This window comes from Vollenhovia emeryi, unplaced genomic scaffold (assembly GCF_000949405.1).
Source record: "Vollenhovia emeryi isolate VEMERY1.0 unplaced genomic scaffold, V.emery_V1.0 DF939125.1, whole genome shotgun sequence".
Classification (NCBI taxonomy): Eukaryota; Metazoa; Arthropoda; class Insecta; order Hymenoptera; family Formicidae; genus Vollenhovia; species Vollenhovia emeryi.
Window position 1 is genome coordinate 3,255,070 of NW_011967241.1, and position 22,814 is coordinate 3,277,883.

The window sequence follows — 22,814 nt, forward strand, 5'->3', positions numbered from 1 at the left end:
TGGTAAGTCTTAAGCATTGACGTGCAACTAACATTAGCATAGCCAAGCCATCCCACTTCCGCCGGATAAAAATCTGCTTTGTGTACGTATATATGTCCCCATATCGTACCACTGTGGCCACTTCCGATTTTTAGCAAACCACGAGATGTATGCAGATACAAATACTTTCCGTCACTCACAAAACTACGTTCATTCAATACCATATTGTTCATCTCATTTGGTAACTTAAGCACAGAGGTATATATTTTGGAACACTTAGGAACGCCGTACGTAATCCAATCCGGTCTCACAAGTTTGCCTAACAAAACAGCGTGTACACTTCTCTGCAGAGACGTTAACACACATGGCATCTGAAATAAAAAGAAAAGCAAGCTTCATAATACGATACGTACCGTATCAGGTGACAAATCAATACCGTGATTACATCGGCGACGATACCTGAATATTTTGTACCGCTAACGCTCTAGGAGACATGAGTAGGGCCGCTATTGCTGCCAACAGTCGTCCGGTGTCCCCTCTGACTACAACGAGACTCAGCAAACAAGCACAAGCGACAGCTGTCAAGTGACTGCCGTCATTGGCAGCCGCTGACTCGGGGCCATGAGAAGTCGCAAGATCCAATAACAGATCAAATAGCGGATCTAAAAAGAGGTAAATTATTATCGCCAAGTTTGTCACTTTGTCAATGAAAAAGATAAACCAACCAATGACGTCATCTGGTTCGGATTTGAGGCCTTCTGGTAGTTGCCCTTGTAAAACGTCCAATAAAGCCGACAGTGCTTTTGTACATAGGACTGGATCGACTGTTCTACTCTCCCGCATCAATGTAAAAACACTTCTTAAACCGATACCTACGATCTTTGTTGGAAAAGTTTCATTAGTTACATACCTTACATAAATTGTACCAATGTTGTAGCAAAGTTTACCTTTGGTAAATTTTGTATAGTTGATATCCTATCCTCGTCGTCGCTCTCTGTGTCTATAGTGTCGCTAAGGTCTGGTGGTGGAGAATTACAGTTTGACGCTCTATAAATCTCGCTCGACAACTTGGCATGTTTTTCTAAAATGGCACTTCTCGCGCTGGCGAACACGGCAAATGCCGAGGCGTTGCAAGAGGTTTCTATCTCCGGCGGATTATTGTAATTTAGTTCTCCGTTTAAATCAATCTGTACATACATGGGAAATGTGTCAGAGTACATTTTATCTTGGAAACCACAGGTGGCAAAAGAATGATTCTGATACCTTCTTCTTGTCCCGTTTGCGAATAGCTTTATTTTTCTTACACTTCCTCCATTCTCCCTTATTCCTACAAGATATTAGAATTCACTGATATGAGGCTTGTTTTCTATTTACACACTGGTAAACTAGTTGCACTAGTTGACCGGTGCAGCAGTAGAAAAGCTGTGCAAAAACTTGGACGAGGTAAATAAATAGGATAGAATAGGATAAAAGCGAAACTCGCGGGCGATGGTGGATAAAGAAAAAATTGGAGGTTACGATGTACGATAAAGGCGATAAAGGCGGCCGTGTCGAGAGAAAATTGCCGTCTCGATCGGGACGCGAGGGACGCGAATCCGCAGCGTCGGGCGATCGCGACGGCGAGAGGTAAACAAATGGCGGGAGAGAGGTTATCGTACCTCTGCGCCTCGGCGACGTTCTTGAAGAGGTCGTAGAAACACCTGGCGTAGCTCTCGGGCTCGGGCAGCAGCCGCTCGTTGTCCCCGGACACCATGACTCGCGCCAAACTCCCCGGCACATGAGTCACCAAGTGATTTTCGTGACGCTATTGATCGTTGACACTCGCTCGGCCGCCGTGTCCTGCCCCATGTGACAAACGTCAACGCACTCGTTCCCGCCTCCCGGGGGAATCCTGGAAAGGGGAGCGAGAGGATGACGATCTGCTGATCCCGAACCGGCGTGCGCTGCGCTGCGCGCGGGCCAGCGGAGCCTGCGGAGCAGCGGCGAGAGCGCGATTCAAACGCGCACAAGTTCGTGTTGAACAGTGCCGGAGACGAGCGACTTCGATAGTCGAACGGTTATCGCCGTGCGATAACGCGCCAACTTGCGGACGCTAAATGTCAACGCTAAATGTCACGTTTATTCGTAGGAACATGCTCATCGCGGACACGAGAATCCAGACTTACCGCGATAAGACTTATCGCATAAGCCAAGATTTGCAGGAGCAACTCCTCCCCCTCCTCGTAATTCCGCCTCTCCCCCCGCCGCAACCCGGCGTACGCGTGCGTCTCGCACCGAACGCACCAAATGCTATACGCTAGTAGAATCCGCGCGCGGTCACGTCGAGATCAGTCGAGATTACCGATCCCACGAGTAGCATGAGCGGGAGGCGCGAGCACGCGACAACGACGGAGTATCACCGATAAGGCGCGTACATGCCGACCTTTTTTTTCCCTCCTACGCGGTTAAATCGCTGCCTGCGCGAGGGCTAGCGGCAACATAACCTCCAAGCCCCGAGGTCCCCTTTCCTAATCCGTCTCGTCGATCGCGGTCGCGCCAATCCGGCTGATCCACCCTCAGGTCGGGAAAGCACCCAGTCATGTATACATACATTTGCAAAACGTATCTCATTTTTATCTAATCTTTTGTAACTTTCTATCGCGATAGGTCGGAGGAGGCATGCGGTACGATTAATTCGCCAGCTGAGAGATTTCTTTTTTTATTATGTCGAGGCTACGTGCGCGGATAAGCAAATGAAAAGGATATGACTTGTCATGATATCGTCCTTTCGGTAAGCGGTGCAAGTTTTCGGTGCGTGCTAGACGGCGTTTGTCATTCAACCTCTACTTCCAGCCTAGTCAGATGCGAGATTTCATGGTACGACTCAACTGTGAATGTTCTGTAGATGCAACCTAACGAACGATAACCTCGCTAAAGGAGTCCTAATAAACTAGTGGGAATGGGCAATTGTTTGTGTAAGGATACTCCAGGCATATACGACATTGAGACATACGGCAGCAATCATGCAGAAGCTCAGAGTACCATAATACCAGAGCCGAGTATAAGCATAGTTTCGTGTAGCGACTCGGCGTCCCCTTCCTTTAAATTTCCCACTTCAGCTAACATTGACAAGCTCGTGCTGGAGACACTGGGCAGTCTCGACACTCTGGTAGATAAGTAAGTAACTAGGTGACGTCCGGTGTACGTAATCGTTTCTACATGCTTGCGTATGTTTAGTGATCACGAGCCACCGCCAGCAATGCTCAAGTTGAATGCCATTGCTGACAAGGAAGATGGCTGGATACAAGTAGTCAGTTCTATGGTCAACGTTATTCCAATGAATAATCCGTTGGGCCCTTCGGTTATAATATTATTACTGGATGATTGCCCTTTACCTTCAAAGGTTGGCATCGATTTGTAATTCTTATTCTCGGAGAGAATATTATTGCTACATTTTCCATGAAAATCTTGTCTTGTTGTAGGATTCTGTGCTACGATTATCAGACATGTTTCAATTGCCTCAAAAACTTGGACAGATACAAATTACAACTACACAGCAGCGCAATATATGTGTAGTACTTGGCTGTATCGCAGAGAAGCTTGCTGGTCCTAGTAGTATTGCAATATTATCTGACGCTACTTTAGATTATCTAGTTTCGAATCTAGTACGTCTTAAAAATTGTATCAAAATGTAGTCAACGTTAACTCTTGTTGTCAATATAATTAAATTTTCTTCTTTTAGCGCAAAGAAGTTGAGCCTTATGTAATGTTATATTCTTTGATAGCACTAGAGAAGTTTGCGCAGACAAGTAAGAAAAATACTTGGTTAATAAATTTTGCATGTTTTGAAAACTAATGCTTATATATGTGTCAACAGGTGAGAATAAAGTAACTATTAAGAAACGCCTTATGGCGGAAAGACAAAATCCATTACTGGAATTGGAAAAGTGGGCCACGGAGACGCATTATGTACGTCGGCAAGTTGGTTTCTGTGCACAGTGGTGTTTAGATAACTTATGTGAGTACGAGATAATCTCGTCAAGCGCCATTTACTCCGCTCGGTAGCAACAATGATGTATTTAATCAATCTTTGTCTCTCTTTAGTCTTAATGGAAGGTAGAAAATATTCCCACAACTCCGTCGATGTGACGGGTATTAATGTAATGTTAAATACGAAAGATGTAAGCGAGTACCTGAAAATATCACCTAATGGTTTGGAGGTAAATGGCCCGTTATATGGTATCTTTTGCTAATATAGACAAGTATATTGTCACTTTAGTGAAATAATGATTGTTATTTTAGGCACGATGTGATGCATATTCCTTTGAAAGTGTACGATGTACATTTCAAGTAGATTCAGGAATATGGTATTATGAAACATTGATAATAACTACGGGAGTTATGCAGATCGGCTGGGCCACAAAGGACAGCACGTTTCTAAATCATGTAAATATTGGTGTCCGACAATTGTTCATTTACCGATTGTTGTCATACAAATAAACTTTTTAACAGGAGGGATATGGTATAGGGGACGATGAATTTTCTTTGGCCTACGATGGCTGTCGCAGACTGATTTGGTATAACGCGCGGAGTGAAAAGTTTCACGACAGACCATGTTGGAAATCTGGCGATATCTTGGGTTGCTTATTGGATTTAAACAAATTGGAGATAATATTCTCGATTAATGGTGTACCACTTAAACCGTGCATTCAAGTATTTAAGACAGTAAGGTACATACGTTCGTCTTTGTTTTTCCACGAATGTTGAAGCAAAATGATACAACGGTAACGATTACTTTTAGGTCTGGATTCTTTGCAGCGGCTAGTTTCATGTCATTCCAACAATGTCTATTTAATTTTGGACATGTACCTTTCAAATATCCGCCCACTGATCGAGAATTTCAAAAGTTTAATGACTACGCTACATTGAAAGCAGAAGACAAGATCATACTTCCTAGGCACATATACCTAGACCAATTACGAAGGCTTAGTGTCAGGGAGGATTCCTGTACGTTATGTTTCGATCAGAGGGCATCGGTGAGGTTACTGCCATGCAACCATAGGTAATATTGTATTTAAATGGGTGTTTGGCGAAACGATGCACGACACAATAATGCATTTTCTTTCTACAGAGGATTTTGCCAAAGGTGTTCAAAACAGTTGATTGAATGCCCCATGTGTAGGGCTACCATTGAAGAAGTAGCATGCTCAGATAACATATGACATCGATCATCTCATATCAATCTTAACAATTTCTTTCATTTCCTTCATGTCATGCAATTTTTATGGAAATATCACGAGATAATCATCATTATAGATAGTTATTTACGCCGTGTATTGTATACAGTTATCACGTGTCACATAGTATTTTTCTCGATGCAATACGGTGCATTAATAAATAGAAGAAACTGCAAATTAATTAATGTAGAAACAAGAATTCCGTGATAGTACGTTGCAAAGATTTGAATAAGTTTCTATTTTAAAAAAATCAAATGTTTTACCAAGACAAAACATTCTCCTTTTCCATACTTGTCTATACTTTTTCTACTCTATAGCTTTACAGTAAGATACTTTATGGTTTAAATAATATCCTCATTAAAGTGATTAAAGTGAGGTATAAATGACTATATCATAAATTAATACGATTAATGAAATAGATGCGAGAGAAAGTTGTAAGGAATAGATTGGAGAAAATGATTAATCCGAGAAGAGCTCAAGTTCCACATGAAAACACGTGTTTCGTGTAAACACTTTTGAGATAAGTATTACGTATTTGTTATCATAAGAAATGTAATAGTGAAAACTTGGTACAAGCCCTGGTCTTCTTGATATCAAATACAATGATTGCTCTATCGATTGTGTATAGATTTCTCGCTTTGAAACTTGTGACTGAATCATCAAATTCGAAAGGTTCTTTAATCGTTAACTCGATAATGTATTTCCTCTATTAGCAAAAGTTGAGATTATATCTTGAAGCTGTTTAAATTCTTAACAAGTTGCGTAAGTGAACATTTACAACTAGTGATCTAATGTAAGTTTATTTTTAAGGAATTGTGAAATACTTGATAGTATACATTATATCAAAAGTACATACACCACATTCACACACATACATACACATATATTATATTCTTGGGAAGATATAAAGAGAAATTTAATGTTTTATCATATACATGTATTTTGCAAGCATTTTTTTATAAAGTCTTATTTTCGTTATCAATTACCTCTCCCGTTATTCTCATGCAAATAATACCCGATACTTGATAGTGAGTATGTATTGATATTTAAAAAATCATTTATTCGCAATCTACCATTTCTTTGACAATAATATATATGTACGTTTCACTCAGTATCACGATTAGATACGACAACACCCTGAAGAAAACTTGATCAGAAACTGTCTCTCTATCCTTTTTCTTTTTCTTTTTTATGTGGATTTGTCAATTTAATGGTATGATTAAAAATTGTGTTGAAACCAAATTATTAACATGTATAATTTCAGATTGAAATATCACCATTGTTGCTAATGTTGAAAATGCCACTGCATATCGTTGGAAAAATATTGATTCAAGTCAATTTTATATGTATATGGTTTACCTGCATTGACACGTTGCAGTTGGTACAGTTGCGCTAAGCTGCGCCCAAGATCCAGCAATGTCTGCGCTCTCAGCTTCGTTTCTATTTGAAAAAACCATAAATAATTAACATATATGCATGTGATATGGAATTATGGTGTAATACTATCATCTAAAAGATTTTTTCTCTAAACTGGATGATCGCAATTGCTGCTAATTGCTGTAACATTTCAATGTGTGCGCACAATAAATTTGTCAAAAATTTATTGCATACCACGGCCGCATTTTACCTGACGAGATTTGTAATAGCAATAATCGCTTGATACTTTCCGCGATGCTTATTTATATGCAATATTTACTCTCAATCCACATAATCTATACAAAATATAGGAAATTGAATGTATTGTACCAAAGTAGTAGAAATTAGAAGGAGAAAAATGTTCAATATGCCACTTGCGCCTCTTGCAACATTTGCGCGTGTCTCTAACACAGGAATCTGCAATTGTTTCAAGTGGCACCTGTCCACTGGCGCCTCCACGTGCACCAGATACACTCAACTACGTAGCAACGGACATTTCCAGAGGATAATACGTTATGATCGATATTCTCTTGTTATTTCGAGACCGTCCTAAGTGATGTTGGATGCTCGTCGACAAAAACGCGATGCAAATGTAAATTACTAGTGCAGCTTTGCGCCAACACGAGTAATGAGGAATAGTAGCCTCGTCCCGCATTGCCGGGACTTGGTGGGCATCCTGTATGTAATTACGCTCGGATACCACGTATGAAACGTAATGCTTGAAATGAAATAATTGTAGACGCGCGAGGATCCGGCTCTGCCAAAGATTCCGACGGGGGATACGATAACGATTCGTCGAATCGACGCTGTTACTCGCTGGAGCGCGCCAAGGCCGGGTTTATCGTGCGTCGCGCGACATTGCTAAACCTGATAATGTTATTTACCGCGTACCGTCAAACGCGTCGCTACGACCGTCGTCGGTGATCCGTCCGTTGCGTGCCCACGGCGTTCTTCAAATGAACCAACATGGCGTCGGCGTCGGTTCACTATTGCGCGGTGCTACGCGAGTCAAGTTAACGACGCGAGTTAGTCATTGTCCTTTCGAACGTCCAAGTTATCCAAGGTAGGAGCCCTAGTCCACACACGTCCAAGGTATAGCGCGATATCTCGAGGCCAGTGCGCGTCGCTTACTTGCACGGAGAATCATCGCTCGCGTCGTCCCGTGCCGATACCTTTGCCGTGTACGAATGGCACGGGACGATGTGCGCGACCGTCTTATCGACGTCGTCTCAGTTTCTCGGAGCTTCGCTCCTATTTCGTGCTCGCTTAAGTGCGCGTTTATTCGAGATACATTGCGCTCGCGACACCAAAGTGATATTCCAGAGTCGCGTCGCTGACTCGACTCGCGTAGTAGTATTCGCGCGGGAGCGCAGGGCGCGCAGGCGCCGCCGGTTACGGCGCCATGTTGGCTTGTTCGAGAAGCATCGCGGAGCGTCGCGGACACGCAGCGGACCGGAGTGAGGTAACGCTGACCAGGTTCATCGGTCGCGGCGTACAATGATGGATGCTGACGCGTCGGGCGAGCCACCGAGCCGCGTAAATCGAGCGAGATACCCCAGGATCCTCGCGGCGCGGCGCCGCGCCGCCGCGCCGCACCGCACCGCCGCGCCGGTATACCGAGCTCAATTTTACTCTCGCGTCTCTTCGCGCCTGTACAAATACCCGAGTTTTTCACGCGTTCGGCGCGAAATCGCCTCGGAGATACTCGAGGCTTGGCGCGAAATGGAATCTCGCGATGACGCGCGCGGTGCGAGTGCGAGAATCGTATCGATCGAGTCTCGATATTCTCGCGGCGAGGTGGTTGGGCGCGCGGCCGCGCGAGTGCGCGGCAGTTTGTTGCAAGATGGCGGGTGAGTGAGTGCCTGTGAACGGGACGAGGCTGCGCCGAAAACACGAGGGATTTTCCGCTAACCCGTGGTGCTTGTGGGTTTCAGATATATCCTACATCGAGACGGGGGATCCGGAGGACCCGGACGAAGGTGAGTGCCAGGCGCGCGTGTGCGCACACGTATCGAGCGAGGGCGATCGGCGCGCGGTCGCATCCCGCGCGCGACGACCGAGCGACTTCGAGCCGAGTTGTCGGACTCGGCAAGGCCCGATTCCAAGCGCGGCGAACCTCCGTCGGGCGGTACGTCACATCCCCAGGTGCTTCCGGGCACGCGTGCGCGCGTGCCAAGCGGCACGCGGGGCCGTCGCGGCGCCGCGTCACTCCGGCGCGACGCGGCTCCCCGCCGCGGATTTCGAGGTTAGGATCGCGCTGCGCCGCCGCCGCGGCGCGAGACGAGTCGCGATTACTCCGGCCGTCATAAGAGAGAGAGAGGCTTTCGCGCGGAACGACCGCTCCCGCGCGGCACGGCCGCGACGCGGGGAGCAGCGCGTTTCGCGAAATCACGGGGCGGTTCTGTCGGTCGAGAGGGGGCGCCACGCCACGCCACGCCACGCAACGCAACGCAACGCCACGCCGCGCCGCGCCGCGCGTCGTGCCGTGTTTATCTCGACGAGAGGGAAAAAAAGGAATGTTGTGCTTCGGCGAAAAGGAAAAGCAGTCGAATTCGAAACTGGATCTCCGTCGGAGCGACCACCTGCGATTCGCGTCGTGAACGTAACGCACCGGCGCCAGATCGATGACAATCTCGAAAGATTTGGCACGATCGTGATGCATGTCACGTTTCTAAAAATTATTGAATATCTCGGGATACCCCGCGCGGTTAAACACTCAAGCTAGGTCGACAACGTGGAAATGTAAATTTCTGAAAATTATAGCAATCTTAATCCGCCGTTAAAGATACGTTGGAGCAACCTCAATTTCGTTGATGAGAAACAAGAGTCGAATATATGATTGATATATACAAGGCGCATGTGGATACCATTATAACTGAAAACGCGTAATGACCGTTCGCCGACGTCTAAAATACAGTGTGTTCGCGGCGCAGAGAGGCGCTCGGACGAAGGTCAGAGTCACGAAGAGTGGCGGCATCTCGGCAGATTAAAGAAAACGGCGCAGTTAGCGCGCGCGCGCGCGCGCGATTCCTTCCCCTATCGGGGTTACTGATCTCGGGTTCCTCGTTCTATCGTCTATTTGCGAGTGCCATCTGTCGTAAGTAGGGCTGTATCAAGGGGTCGCCGGTCCTCGCCAGTCCTCGCCGGCGATCGCCGAAAAACCCGCACCCGAGTTCCCTGCGCTCGTTCGCAACGAGGCTGGCCGAGAGGGACGCGGATCCCGGCAAGGCACTTTTCTAGTCAAACGCGAATAATTTGTCTCATGATTATGCGTCACATAATGAACTCGAGTTCGTTCCGCTCGGGGAACACGTATACGCATTTATCTTCGGTCCTCCATATCTCTCTCTCTCTCATTCTCGCGGGTATCTTCTCCGTCGGCGCCGACCAAGCTGGTCCTAGCCGCCTTTATCTTGCATTCCAGAGACCGTTTTATCAGCTCCGCGCCGCTTATATTTCTAAGCGCGTCTAGATAGAGACAAGTATTCGGATCAGTAACCTTCTCCGATGCCGAAGCACGCCCAGATCTAGATCGAAGCGATCGAGAGGACGTTTCGCGCCAACAATATTTCTTACTGTGACAAGTATAGCAGCATGTAACGAAGGGAGTTTCATTTTAACGACAAGGAGAATCTTTATTAAAAGGCTTCCTCGATTAGTCATCGTCAGCGCGAGTTGTCGTGCAATCCTATTGATTGTACTGTCTCGATGCCGAAAAATTTCAGTTTGACGTATCGATGAAATCCCACCGGGATGACTAATCCGTGCAGTCGTCTAGATTTAGCGAACCCACATGGTTCAGGAGCTCAATCATGAGTCTTTTTCTCTAGCGTAAACCCGTGAAAAGCGAAAAGTTTCATTAACCAACATCAACATTTGTGAATGAAAATTTTCACATTTCACGAGTTCACTGTTGAGGAAAAGATTCATGATTTACGAATGCGACCAACTTTTGAGGAAAAATGGGAGCCAGACACTAATTAAAAATTACAAACATGTGAATGAAAGATAGCGAAAGTTACAGTTACTTTTTATATATATATCTCTCTCTCTAATTAAAAAGAATAGTTGTGTATCGGCTTGAGGGAGTTTTGTGCTACACAATGCTGCGCGGCAATGACCGTGGCAACCATGGTAACTGCCGGTAATCGATCGCGATTATGCAAATTATTTGGTGACTGGCCGTGACAGTTACTGCATTAGACGTTTTTCTCGAGCACCGATGACTCCCGCTTTTCATCCGTCTGATGAAATGGTCCCCGATTATTCGCGGCTAACTCTTAGCGTTCGCTCTCATCCCGTTTTATTCTAATGAACGCTTAAACGAATTTATGAAATGCCAAGGGGAGGGCAAATTTAGATATTCTTAGAGAAATGGGTAGCTTCGTTGATCAATGATTCAACGAAACGTCACGTTTTGTCAAAAGGAAATTACAGGGAATAATTGTTAAGGAAATATATCTAGAAAATGAACAAGAAGATGATGACTCAGTTGTCGTCCACGATGACAACATTTCCCGGCCTCATTTCGTTGGCTTTTACATAATTCTAATTTGTCTACCATTTCTTGATGCGATTCATCAAGTTTTTATAAGCTCTTCTTTCAGACGTCTCGTCGGGATATCTTTTTCTTTCCGCCGCGTAACGTCGACTTTATCCGACCGGACATGAGGATGGATGAGGGGCGGGTAAGAGACGGGGTATGGAACGAGTATAGGCGGATGTATAAAGAAACTTTAATTTCTTGGCATTGCGTGAAGTTCCTTGCCCTTTCAGCCTTTTCGGTTCGGTGGTCTGTTTTTGATAGGAAGACTACGCGCCGTCGTCTAGACGCGGCCAGGGGGTTAGGCTTTTATAATCGCAACACGAAACGCACCCCTTGACGTGCTCGAACGCAAAAATACCAGTTCTCTTCCCTCCTCCTCTCTTTCTCTCTTTCCTTCGCTTCCTCTTCTTTTCCCGCGCGCGTCAGTCTTTTCTATTCTTTCGTCGGCCGTCGCCCTTCCGATGCCTACGTATGGGCGCGTTACATTAAAATGATTTATTCACCTTATTAAATTCGCATTCGAGACTAGCTAAGTACGCGGAGTAGACATCCCGCCGTATCGCAAAACCGGACTCCGTCACCCTTTCGAGACGACCAACTTCGCGATGCGTTTGCATACTTCTTTTTCCCCCTTCTCTCCTTTTTTTATTTATTTCTCTTGGCGTCTCGCGGTGGATCGTAGACGACACCTGTTTTAATCTCTTTAGAAACCATTTTTCAATGTAAATGAAAAAAGGACGAGTCGGTCGTTTGTTTGAAATTACACATACCTACTGTAAGTTAAACTTGAGAGTCCATTCAATTTCTTTCTCTTACCAAGGATAGAACGGGGAAATCCCGGAAACGAATTGTAACCAATTCTCTTGAGAACAATTTCGTTAAATCCTCAAACAATTATGTTCACAAGAAAATTACGTCGCACGGAAAAAATTGTCCGGACGTTTTCAACTAGGCAAACACGAATCATTTCGGACTAGATAAAAACTAGGATATGTCAACATTTCTCCGTCCGGTCTCTCCGTCGTCATCGCGATTTAGTTGAGCCGAAACGAGCCGGGCCGAGCTGAGAGGTGGCGCCGTCTCTCGTTGAAACGGACGATCGAATGGCGGCCGATTATTACATGACATTCCTCAAATACCATTCCAATCTCTCCCTCATCTTCTCTCGCGGAGCCCAACCGGAGCCTTCTACCCTCTTCTCTTTTCCGTTTCTCTTTTCTGACCCCTCTCCTCCCCCCCCCTCTCTCTCTCTCTCTCTCTCGCTCTCTCGGGTGCACCCTTTCTACGTCTTCTCGTTATAGGGCATGCCTGAGCCTCTCTTCCAGCATGCAGAAAGGCGTATATGTATCACGTTGTTAAATTCGTAAACAATATTAAATGTGTTTGAGAAAGAATCCAATGTGGCTAATACTTACCTTTTTTTCTTCAGCTTTTGCATAGAATATTTGAGAACTTTAAAATGTAATCGTAGTCAGAGGTCTAATAAAAACGTTCGTGTTATTCTAATTCGTTAAAACTTTTGTACGGTTCGTAATGTCAGTGACTATTTTGATATAAATTTGTGTCAGCATTTCCTATCACGAAACGCTTTAAGATTTCTTCAAAAGAATCTCCATCTTTATCTGGGAGTCTCTTAAATACTAAATTCAACGATTGTACCGTGTGCAAAAATTTATGCGCCAACTTAGGGTTAATTAAAGGATTTCGCTCTTCGATTATGCGTCCGCACTTCCTTCCACGACGAAGCGCAGTTATTTAGGACCGACCGCGCCCCTACGAGAGGAGCTCGCGATAAGAAGCGCGTGATAAAAGATATTCTCAAAGGGATCGACTTAAGAGAAATTCGTGTGCGCCTCGTGACATTAATCTATTTTCAGAGAAGTAGAAGAGTGTTTTTTTCATTTTCGTATATTGTCACACGTAGTGCTGAGCTGTGATATCGAATTTTCTCACAAAATTGTTGTAATTCGAGGCTCGAAGGTTTCGCGCTAAACCGGTCATAATTTGTTTTATTGCACGAAATCCGCGAGATACCGGCAGAAACAATAATCGATGGAGAGCCATTCGGTCCGTTATCGAATTGATTATTTTACGGCCATATATCTATTCCTCGGCTTCGCCTCGTCCGATTATTCGCGAGACGCCAACGGCGGCATCCCGAATTTGTTCTCGCCGGGGTCGTCGACGAGCCCACTGCGAGAAATATCGATTCGCGGCCGTCTTCCATTCTGACTGTAATAGCGCGACACCAACTCCTCCCCCTCGAAGAAGGACAGTGCCCGACACCCTGTTGCGGTGAGAGGGACGGAGAGAAAGGATAGAGGCCGTCGGTAGTGAAGATAGTACGATTTCTCGTAAAGCCACGAGAGCGAACCCATTCATAAAGACGAAGCCGTGACTAACGAGCAAGGAGAAACAGGCGTGAGCTTTGGTGCCCATCCATCCCTTTCTGCTCTCCAGCCCACCTTCCCTCCATCTCCGCTATTCTTTTTCCGTCTAGCGTCTCCTCTTTCTCAGTCCAGTTATTTTACCGCTTAATCGAACATTACTTCCGTCCATTCGCTAATCGGATCGTTTACTCTTCGGTACTCTTTCCCTCAATCAAAAGCAATTAACAATTAAGAAATGGTGGAAAAATAAATTAACTTTAATTTAAATAAGCTTTACCATAGTTGCAACTTGAATGAAATGCAGTTTCGGTGCATTCACATTTTAATGCTACATGCCAAAGTAATTTCTACGTTCACTCGCGGAGCAGAAGTATGATTGTTCGTATTTATAGCGTCGAAAATGGACCGTGTCGAAATTGTACTGGTTTCAACACCAGACTCGAAATAGGCGCACAAGTTGTAAACGGTCGTAAACAAAGATCCATTTAAATTGTAGGCGGCAAAAAGATTCGGTGGCAATTTTTGTTACAGTAAGATAATTCCGTGCGCTCGCAACAACTTTTCGTTCCCGAAGGCTCGCGCGCGGTCGCGCGTACTTATTTCGCTTCTTGATGAACAACGAGGCATCCCGTTCCGTTCCTTTCGAGTGCTTCTTCGTAAGACAGAGAACACCGGCAAGAAATGATACAATCCGCGATCGGACGTACGAGAACGATGACAAGTGGCGCGGGCAACGAACGGCCGTCCTTTCTGGTAGAACGCTTCCGCGTTCTGTCGCGCGAACCGATCTCCGGGAAGAATGCGACATCGCCGCGATGACAACGCGTCTCCCCTTCCGTTTGTTTCCAGAAGCGCCCGTTTAGGAATCGTGCCGATGTCATTGTCTTGGAGCCGTCGCGATACCGTGGAAATGGCACGAGACGCGTCTTCCTGCGAGGGACATTATTACCTTGCCGTATACTTTAATTAAGTCTCGAGACCAATATTGATTGTACCCGAAAACTTATGTGCATTGTTTATTTATTTAAATAACTCGACTATAAATTAAACACGTAAATTTAGCATCAAATTGATATCGACCGGTTTCGCAAGAGATAAAAAATAAATACAAGAGACACGGAGGCGGAGCATGTTAAGCGAGTAAATATATTCGAGGCCGGCTTAGTTTGAGAGCAAATTAAAAATAAATAAACTATGCGAACCAGAAAAGTTGCCGTCCTCCGCTTCGAGCGAGCGCGGATTTGTCCCGGAAACAACGTAAAGGGTTTTCGTCAGAAATTTCACCTTGTCAGCCTCTACTAAGTGACATTTCCGCCATCCGGTCATTATAAATTCATAGAATTGGAGATCTCGCCTAAGATCTTTGCGGAGCGCAATACGTATACGATGCACCTCACCTGATGGTCGGGAACGGGATAGGTAAGCTTCGAAGGGGAAAGTTTTGATTGGGTTACGAGGACCGCTGACAGAGGGATCGATGGATATCCCGGAAACGGAAAAGCTCCATGTAAACGCACCCTCCGACCCTGCGCCTCTGTCCCTCTTTTTCGTATGGCCTTGGCGCAACGTTCGATGGAAAACCACGGTGGTCCTTTCCTCCCTTTTTCGGCCGGAGGAAGGGAGGAGAGTGGGGAAAAAAAAACAATCTCGCTAATTTTCCATCGCGCACGAGGGCACTGGGACAACCGCCCTGTGAAACCGATGTGCTTTCCCCACTTTCGAGTATTCAGTCGCTCGTTCGCGCTTCAAAGCGGACGCCGCATCAAAGGTGCGCCTCGACATTTATCGGACTAAAACCGTCGAGCTGCGTAAACCCCATGGAGCATTCCCTCGTGGATAATTTACGATCTGCGACATTCCTTCCTGGTCGACACGAGGATTCAATTCAGCACCACCTAAACTTGGTATTTGCCTCATAGAATTACGGAACTCGCGTATCAGACAATATATATTTCGCAAATTTTTTTTTCACGCCGATTAATCTACTTTTCATGCGAGAGGTGATCGATTATCTTAATAAGAGCACGTCTTTCTCCATGTGAAATATGTATACAAGTCTGTATTGAAAACTTTGACACTGATTTATCTTATCGTCCTTTGGTATTGCAAGTCTCATGAGACGCCCATTACAAAAGCTTCTTTCTCGCAAACTTTTATCGCGTTCTGATAATTGCGCAAATGCATCCGCGAGATTCGCAGGCGATAGGTTTATTCGAGAGACGGTCGATAGTCCCATTAATCAAATCTCGTAGAAATGGAAATGGGGGGGCGAACAGTACGGTTCTTCTCATCTGAATAAAATGCGTCGTACAGACGGGCGCGTGTATGACCGGTGTGTTATCAGGTGCTCCCAGGGGGGAACGAGATAACGACGGAATATGTCGTAACGTATCTTCACTTCCCCCATGTACCCTCCTTTTTTTCCTTTCTCACGCGTGCCGGTATACCGACACACACGAGTGATACGAGGTGCTCTATTATGTTTTCAACTTTAATATGCTTCAAAGTAGATGCGATCTACGCAATTGAACGTCTAGAGATTGGAAAATTTACATATATTTCACTGATATATAAGTGCAAATTGCATAATTTATCATACGCTTGAAAACTTTTCTATATTTTGTTAATATCTAATTTTATGAAAGGATTTTTCTTTGCCTCCGTCTCTGCCACTCTTCGTACGATTAAGCATCGCGTAGTTAAACACCGGTAACCGACTTTCCTATGGACGAGTTTGACATTCCTTCCTTTTCCGTCTTTTTCGGTATGCGCACGTGGATCCCGCCTGTTCCACGTGTATGAATGCTTAGTGTAAATAAAATTCCAGGCTGCACTCTGCTCTCCCGCGTGTTGCCGCGGAACAACGACGGCACTCTCCAGGTGCACAAACTCTCGCGTTATCGTATTCCTCTCCGCTATCATATATTTCTCGAGTAATGCGTAGTGTCGGGGAACCAGTGCTTATCGACCAACATTTCGATCTTTTCTACCCTCGTATCTTCGGTTGACGTTTTACTCATTTTATGACTATCAAGCGCGAAAGCTACACGTTGCACAAAACAATTTATTTATGTCTTAATGACATAAAATTGTATTTTCTTCAAAGTAAAACATAAATTGTCAAATCTTTTTAATTTAATATTTCAAAATTTAATATTTAATGGTGCAAGACACGATTTAACGTTGAAATTTCTACGTCAAGTGACGGCAATGTGTGATAGTCGGTATTATATGTAATCGTTTGTTTTCGCTCGGTATGTACATGTACGATTGACGTTCGACGATTCGAGACGAGAACGAGGTCGAAGCTCAAAGCGGCACGAGGAACGGCCGCCCCGGAATCCGTCGGTTCCCGCGCAATTGTTGCGACAATTTAGCGCCGTTGTCTCCATCTCCTCCTTCGTTATCTCGCCAACAAGTTAATCTTTATAAATAGCCCGAGCCATGGTTATATTTAATCCTGACCCTCGCGGTCGCAGCTTCCATGTTGATACTTCTCTACTCCGCATCGTCAACGTCGATTTAGCGCAAGACTTGATACTCGGAGGCGTGTATAAGTAAGAGATAAGCGCGATATTCCTTGATTCGAAAAGAAATGCGGCGAAAAAGAATCAGGACTCGAAACTTTTTATTTCTACTCGCTGATGTTCTTTTAACATCTTTTTCATCTCGAGTATACCTTAATTAATCAGACACCAAACTAAAATTTGATTAAAGTTTATTGTAATTGAGTAAAGAAGAAAATTGCATCGCCGAAAATTGATCGCTCTTTTAATTACATACAGTTAAAAAATTACCCAACAAAGTTGGACGATTCGTCGCAATTTTATTTGATAAAATAGATGCTCGATATTTGACAATCTTCGGCTGAAGACGTCCCTTTGATACTCGCACGAAACGAGTATTTACGCTGATAACATCCGTTCTATATTAGGGACGATGTCGATTGAAAGACTAACGGGATTGTGACATTGATACGATATCTCGCAAGTATTAATCTTCCTCGCGAGTACGCTCGTTTGAAATATCTGTCGACCGTGCGTTGTCAAACTGTCTCTATCGCTTCCACCGTTTCTTGTCTCACGTTTCGAGAGTCACCAGCTCCGATGTTTCTAGTGGTTCTTCGGTCAACCTAATTTCCAGACACGACTGGTAATCGATCGTTTCTTAGGCTCTACCCCCATTTTCTCGCGCGAATATATACGTCCATTTTACGCCGCCGAATAACGGACGCCCCATCGTGCCGATCGATCGTTCAGTTCTAATTTTTCGCCTTTCACACGAGAGAGAGAGGAGCGCGGCATCGATTTTGCGTCGTTTCCCGGCTCATCAATGAGAGCACATTGTTTCTGGCGAGTAGCGCCAACGATTCTCCAGGCGAGACTCCGAGCAAAATGGGTTCGTGCGAGTTAATCTTAGGGCTCGACTGGCAATAAAACCGGACTGCCCTTACATTCCTGGGTAATGCGTCGTCCGCTATTTTAAGCCCGGGGTTTAATAAACTTACGTCGCTTAATTAGAGCAACATTTCTCCTAACTCGTCTTCGCCTGCATTTTCATCCGCCTTTTAACCGACCAACCAGACGTTCGTCCGCTATCGTGTATTTCTCGGCGTATATATCATCGTACATATAATTCCGCGATTACGATCGAGTGTTACTGTTTGTAAATACTTGGTACAAATAATGCGATAACTAATATCTCGGATTCAATTTGCAAAAAACAAGTATAATTGATGTGGCTGAATAATAAATGAAGTAAAATGCAATGATATTGTAATTGTGCCGGTATAATTAATTCAAAATGTTAATTATTGGTTATTTATAGCGTCTCGCGCATTATTATAGAATAATTGTTTGGCAAAATTTGAGTCGGGCCTTGATCGACCGATAGAGGTCTGTAATTCGTCGGGCGATAAACGCGTTATATATGGCAATTTAAAAATAGGGGCTGGAATGTGTACGCTCGGCGCATCATCGTCTAATTTTAGGCCGCCAGATGGAAAGGAATTAACACGATTTTTCACGGTAGAAATATTTCCGTTCCGCGAGCATAACGTCTTTGCGCGTTTACGCATCGCGGGTAATTCGTAGGAAGTTGCACGGGCTGCGATTTTTCCGCTTTTTCCGCTTGTTCCCTGTGTATTCGCGTGTACTAATACGCGCATCCAAGTCGCACGACCCGTATCCTCTTGCCTCTGCCTTTCAGTTTCCGCTTCTCTTCCGCCCGGCTTGCTGCAACGCCAGCTTGTACCTACCTATTCGTCCAAATATCGTATCCTCGCGGAATGAATCGGCGAGCGATCGCGAAGCACGAAATCGCCTTCTCAGCCCCGTCGTGAAATTATTTTATCCAGCAATTTGTGCCAAGTCGACAATTCTATCCTCTGTGTTACTTTTGTATATTCTGCGTAATTGATCTTTCGACCAACACCCGAACCCTGCTTCTAAATTGGCAAATCCATTCAGTCTCGATAAACGCAATGTTTTGACAGGTACCAGCATTGAATTAGTATTCTCCGCAAGATCAAAGCCGCTGCTAATAGCGTTTCATTACGCTGTTTCTCTGCGCATTCTACGCGCCGCGAGACTAGTTACACGCCGGCCAATTTTAGAACGCTATTTACATCCGTCACGCATACGTCTTTTCAATCCGTTCTTTCCAATTTCTTCTCGCTCCCCCTCTCCTAATTCCGTCGTCTCACTACGTTAATAAAACGCGGCACCCCCTACTCATTTTCGCCGTACGCATAGAGTACTTTCTCTTTTCTCTTGGATCGTTTCTTCCCTCCCAAGTGTTGCGGTCGTCACGTCTCTTTCTGCCCGTGACTATCACGCGAGCTTACGTGCGTACCGTGCCGTGAGCTGCGCAACGTGTATACGCTCAGCCCATACTATGATACTATCAATGAATGACTGACTGTCTGGCGTGTGTCACGTGGCCACGCACATTGACCATAATGACTTATCTTTCGTTCCTCCTCTCTCTCTCTCTTTTTTATACTTTCCTGAATGTTTGTCATTACGCAAGCACGCGACAAGCATGTTTTTCTCACTCCTTTTCGCACAGGCGAGTTCTTAATGCCGCGAGAAGATTTTCCACGTTTACCCTCTTTTTCCCCCTCGGTAATGTTGGGCCGCACGGCATGTTTCCTTCCGTCAAAATGTCATTGCTGCTTCCAATAATTCTGTCGAAAATATCGGATGTCGACATTTTTCATTTATTTGAAAAATTTGTAACCGAATGTAAACAGATCGTACGTAATTGCTTGTGGGATTTAGTGATTAAATCGTGTGGCAGTGGCGTGAAAATGAAAGTGTCGACACTTATACGGAAGTAACTTTTTTTTTTTTTAGAAAAACACAACTCTCCCGAGATATCGTGGTAACAAATGTATTTTGTCTTCAAAGAGTCTCCACTTGTGCACCATCATTGTCGACACATTCTTGGAATCTTCGCCGCGCGGTCTCCAGAGCCCCGAGGCATATTTCTTAGGGTGAAGTTACTTCCGTATAAGTTAACATTTTTTTTAAGCGCCCTGTATTTATTGCCTTGACAGTCGTGCTACAGTTTATTAGCCATAAAAAATAAATATAATCTGTAGACGATGTCGATTAGAGACTTGAGAATCCGCGTATCTCTAATAACGAAAAAGTTGAACCACTTCTCGGAGCGATTAATTATAATTGGTACCATCTCGCCGCGTTGTTACTACTGCGGGACGTAATCCCCCGCAGTTAATAACCATTACCATATGTGATAATACATCTACGGTTAATCGTCGTGACGAGAAGCGAAATACAATCGTTCGTTAAGCCGGGCTGCCATTTGATGGAGCAACGCGAGGAACGAAAAAAAAAGAGAGAGAGAGAGAAAGGAGGGAAGAAACGGAAGAGCCAAATGAGGAAAACGTATTGTAATCGCGTACTCTCCTCATATTTTTCGCTTTCCACCCTCTCTTTCATCCTCGTCCCGTCCGCTCCGCTTCGGTCTATCCGGCGAACATTAACGGCGCGGAGCGTATGATACGGCGGCGTACGATGCAATCAATGAATGACGGCGTAGCGCGGGACGTACCAGTGGCCGGCGATGACTTTTCTTATCTAACGCACGGCTCCTCTTCCTCTCCCACTCTCTCGGTTCCGCGCCATTCGAACCATACCCGGCCTTTCCGTACTACGTTTACCTCCCGGCGCGGTACACGTGCACGCATGCACGCACGCATTCGCATTTTCGCGCTCCCCTGCCTCCCGTGTCTTTTCCTCCTTCGTCTCCCTCCCCTACTTCCTTCGTCCGGTTCGCGTTACTCGCGATGCGTATGCCGCCGAGTACGAGGAGCAAGTCCCCGATACGTAACGCATTTTTTCTATTTTCTTTCACACAACGGTTTAAACATTTCTGTGTCATTTGTATACGAAATTCGTATACGAAAATATACAACACGTCGATACCGTCCATTTTTACTCGGACAATTGGCTGGTTGTTGCAGCGTGTATAAGATAAGCTTAAAAGATCTCGGAGACATATTTACCGTTCTCTAAGTTTCGATAAGATATCGTATATAGCGTCTTCCATAATTTAAAAAAAAACGGGTATGGATGTACACTTGGAAGACCGTTTGCGAGACACGATGCTGCAATAATCTTGGAAACAAAATAACTCGTTCTGTTTCCGAAAATGTAGTGGTCCTCGTCTTTATTTCTTTTTCGCGCGTGAAACATACAAGAGTCCCGAGCAAGTCTAAAAATCGACCATCGGAGAGAACGTTTGAAATGGAATTTTTTCGCGTGGCCCTCTCACGTATAACTCTTTCCAAATGCCGGCGCTTTCGAAATCCGGGATGAAGCTCATGGCAGATTGCCTCCGATTGCCTCTTTGAATCTTGAAATACCGCGTCGGAACATCGTTCCCGAGTTGGAGGAACACGAGGAACAGATTGGGGGGGTTCTACGCCGTCGTCGTCGTCGTCGTCGTCGTCGTCGTCGTCGTCGTCGTCGCCGTCGTCGTCACCGGTCGCGGCTATCGATCGGTCGCGGGCGTCGGCGTCGGTGCCGCTCGGTGGCGCCCCCGTCAGCTCGGGACGGCGGCGACGGCGCTCTGCGTCGCTGCCATCCGCCCCTGGGGGTGGCGGGGGACAAAGCCGCGGTGGAGGAGGGGGATGGGGGGGCATCGACACGCAGAGAGCGATCGTGCCTTTGGTGGAGCCGGCAAGAACCCGGCGTGTACGTCGGGCAGCCACGTTAAAAGCGGATTTATTAGCCGGTAGGGCCACGTTCTTCCGTATCGCGGAATGTCCGGTTCGTCGTCGTCGGCGAAAACGTCGTCGTCGTCGTCCGCTCTCGGGGACGACGAGTCGCCGGTAGCGAGAGACAGAGAGAGGGAGAGCAGGACCAACTCGTGAAAATCAGCCAAGTGCGCGCGACAAGTGCAACGGTCGTGGATCTCTCTAGTTTTTCCTCTTCCTTTCTTGACGCACCGGTCAAGTCTCGTCGGTCTCATCGTCAGCGAGTAATACTCGTCCTACCGGCGTGTCGCGACTGGCACTCGCGAGGTGTTCGTCGTCGTCGTGGGAAGAAAAAAAGGATAAGTAGCAAAATGTGGTATCGGGACACGACAGAAATCCCGATGACGAATGATCGCGATGCGTGATCTTGGGTTAAATGATGCGTGTCGGAAAGCCGCCGGCCTCCGCTGCCGCGTTGCGCATCGCAAAGGAACGCGGCGTAAAGTTGACGAAGAGAAGTAAATTGGCGATTGGCGGAATTCCGAGGGCACGCACTCGAGGACGGGCTTCGCGGCTACCAAGACGGCATTCGTGGAGGGAAATTTGGGTTCAGCATGGCTGACGCCGCGACACCGACGTGGGGGAGACGGTTCCTTGGAAAAAATATCAGCGCGAACAATGTCCCTCTCGTTGCCACGTTCTCGCGAGAAGTCGTTGCGAGAAGGCGAGAAGCGGGCGAGAGATGCGTTTGGGCAGCCTCACGCATGGCCGTTTCGGCCAAGTGATGTCGGAAAATGCCCGGTTACTCGTCGATCTCGTCGCTGGCCAGTCTTGTCGTCGTCCACCATCAACAAGTTTGCCTCATTAGGGAACTGGGCCACCTCTGCAAGTAGATTTTAAATGTCATTGATCGCGCGACCTTGGATGGAATTTGGCGTACTGTCATCGCCGGCCAAAGTGATCGCGGCCTGCTCTTCGCCTGAAAGTAGTGATCCTCGTCGTCGTGCGAATCGATTTGCGGAAAATGTGATGTGTGCGTGATT

General features: G+C 45.9%; 3 protein-coding genes across 9 annotated transcripts in view; 2 read left to right on the plus strand and 1 right to left on the minus strand.

Annotated features, from left to right (window-relative positions):
• Positions 1-2,218, minus strand: part of LOC105569266 (E3 ubiquitin-protein ligase MYCBP2) — a 177,670-nt gene extending 175,452 nt beyond the window's left edge. For 4 of the 5 annotated variants that reach the window (XM_012025602.1, XM_012025601.1, XM_012025600.1 and 1 more), the window contains exons 1-6: positions 1,638-2,126; positions 1,243-1,306; positions 927-1,166; positions 705-858; positions 439-641; positions 33-350 (exon numbers count right to left, since the gene is read on the minus strand). In XM_012025602.1, the coding sequence (XP_011880992.1) occupies positions 33-350; positions 439-641; positions 705-858; positions 927-1,166; positions 1,243-1,306; positions 1,638-1,732 (1,074 nt within the window). In that variant the 5' untranslated portion in view covers positions 1,733-2,126. The other variant, XM_012025599.1, reaches the window with a different exon arrangement.
• A 229-nt stretch (positions 2,219-2,447) lies between these two features.
• LOC105569267 (RING finger and SPRY domain-containing protein 1-like) lies at positions 2,448-6,099 on the plus strand. 3 transcript variants are annotated; one of them, XM_012025605.1, is made up of 12 exons: positions 2,448-2,538; positions 2,626-2,769; positions 2,864-3,135; positions 3,196-3,361; positions 3,441-3,623; positions 3,701-3,767; positions 3,836-3,976; positions 4,063-4,178; positions 4,261-4,404; positions 4,471-4,688; positions 4,760-5,020; positions 5,090-6,099. In XM_012025605.1, the coding sequence occupies exons 3-12, from the start codon at positions 2,918-2,920 to the stop codon at positions 5,178-5,180; spliced, it is 1,605 nt and encodes a 534-aa protein (XP_011880995.1). In that variant the 5' UTR covers positions 2,448-2,538; positions 2,626-2,769; positions 2,864-2,917; the 3' UTR covers positions 5,181-6,099. The 3 variants fall into 3 exon arrangements, with proteins under 3 accessions (XP_011880995.1, XP_011880993.1, XP_011880994.1); XM_012025603.1 differs by having other exon boundaries at positions 2,626-2,749; positions 2,812-3,135; XM_012025604.1 differs by having other exon boundaries at positions 2,626-2,749.
• A 2,353-nt stretch (positions 6,100-8,452) lies between these two features.
• LOC105569269 (serine/threonine-protein phosphatase 4 regulatory subunit 1-like) overlaps positions 8,453-22,814 on the plus strand; it is a 122,218-nt gene continuing 107,856 nt past the window's right edge. Inside the window, exons 1-2 of the mRNA XM_012025608.1 lie at positions 8,453-8,461; positions 8,546-8,590. Of these exons, the coding sequence (XP_011880998.1) occupies positions 8,455-8,461; positions 8,546-8,590 (52 nt within the window). The 5' untranslated portion in view covers positions 8,453-8,454. The remainder of the gene's footprint in view (positions 8,462-8,545; positions 8,591-22,814) is intronic.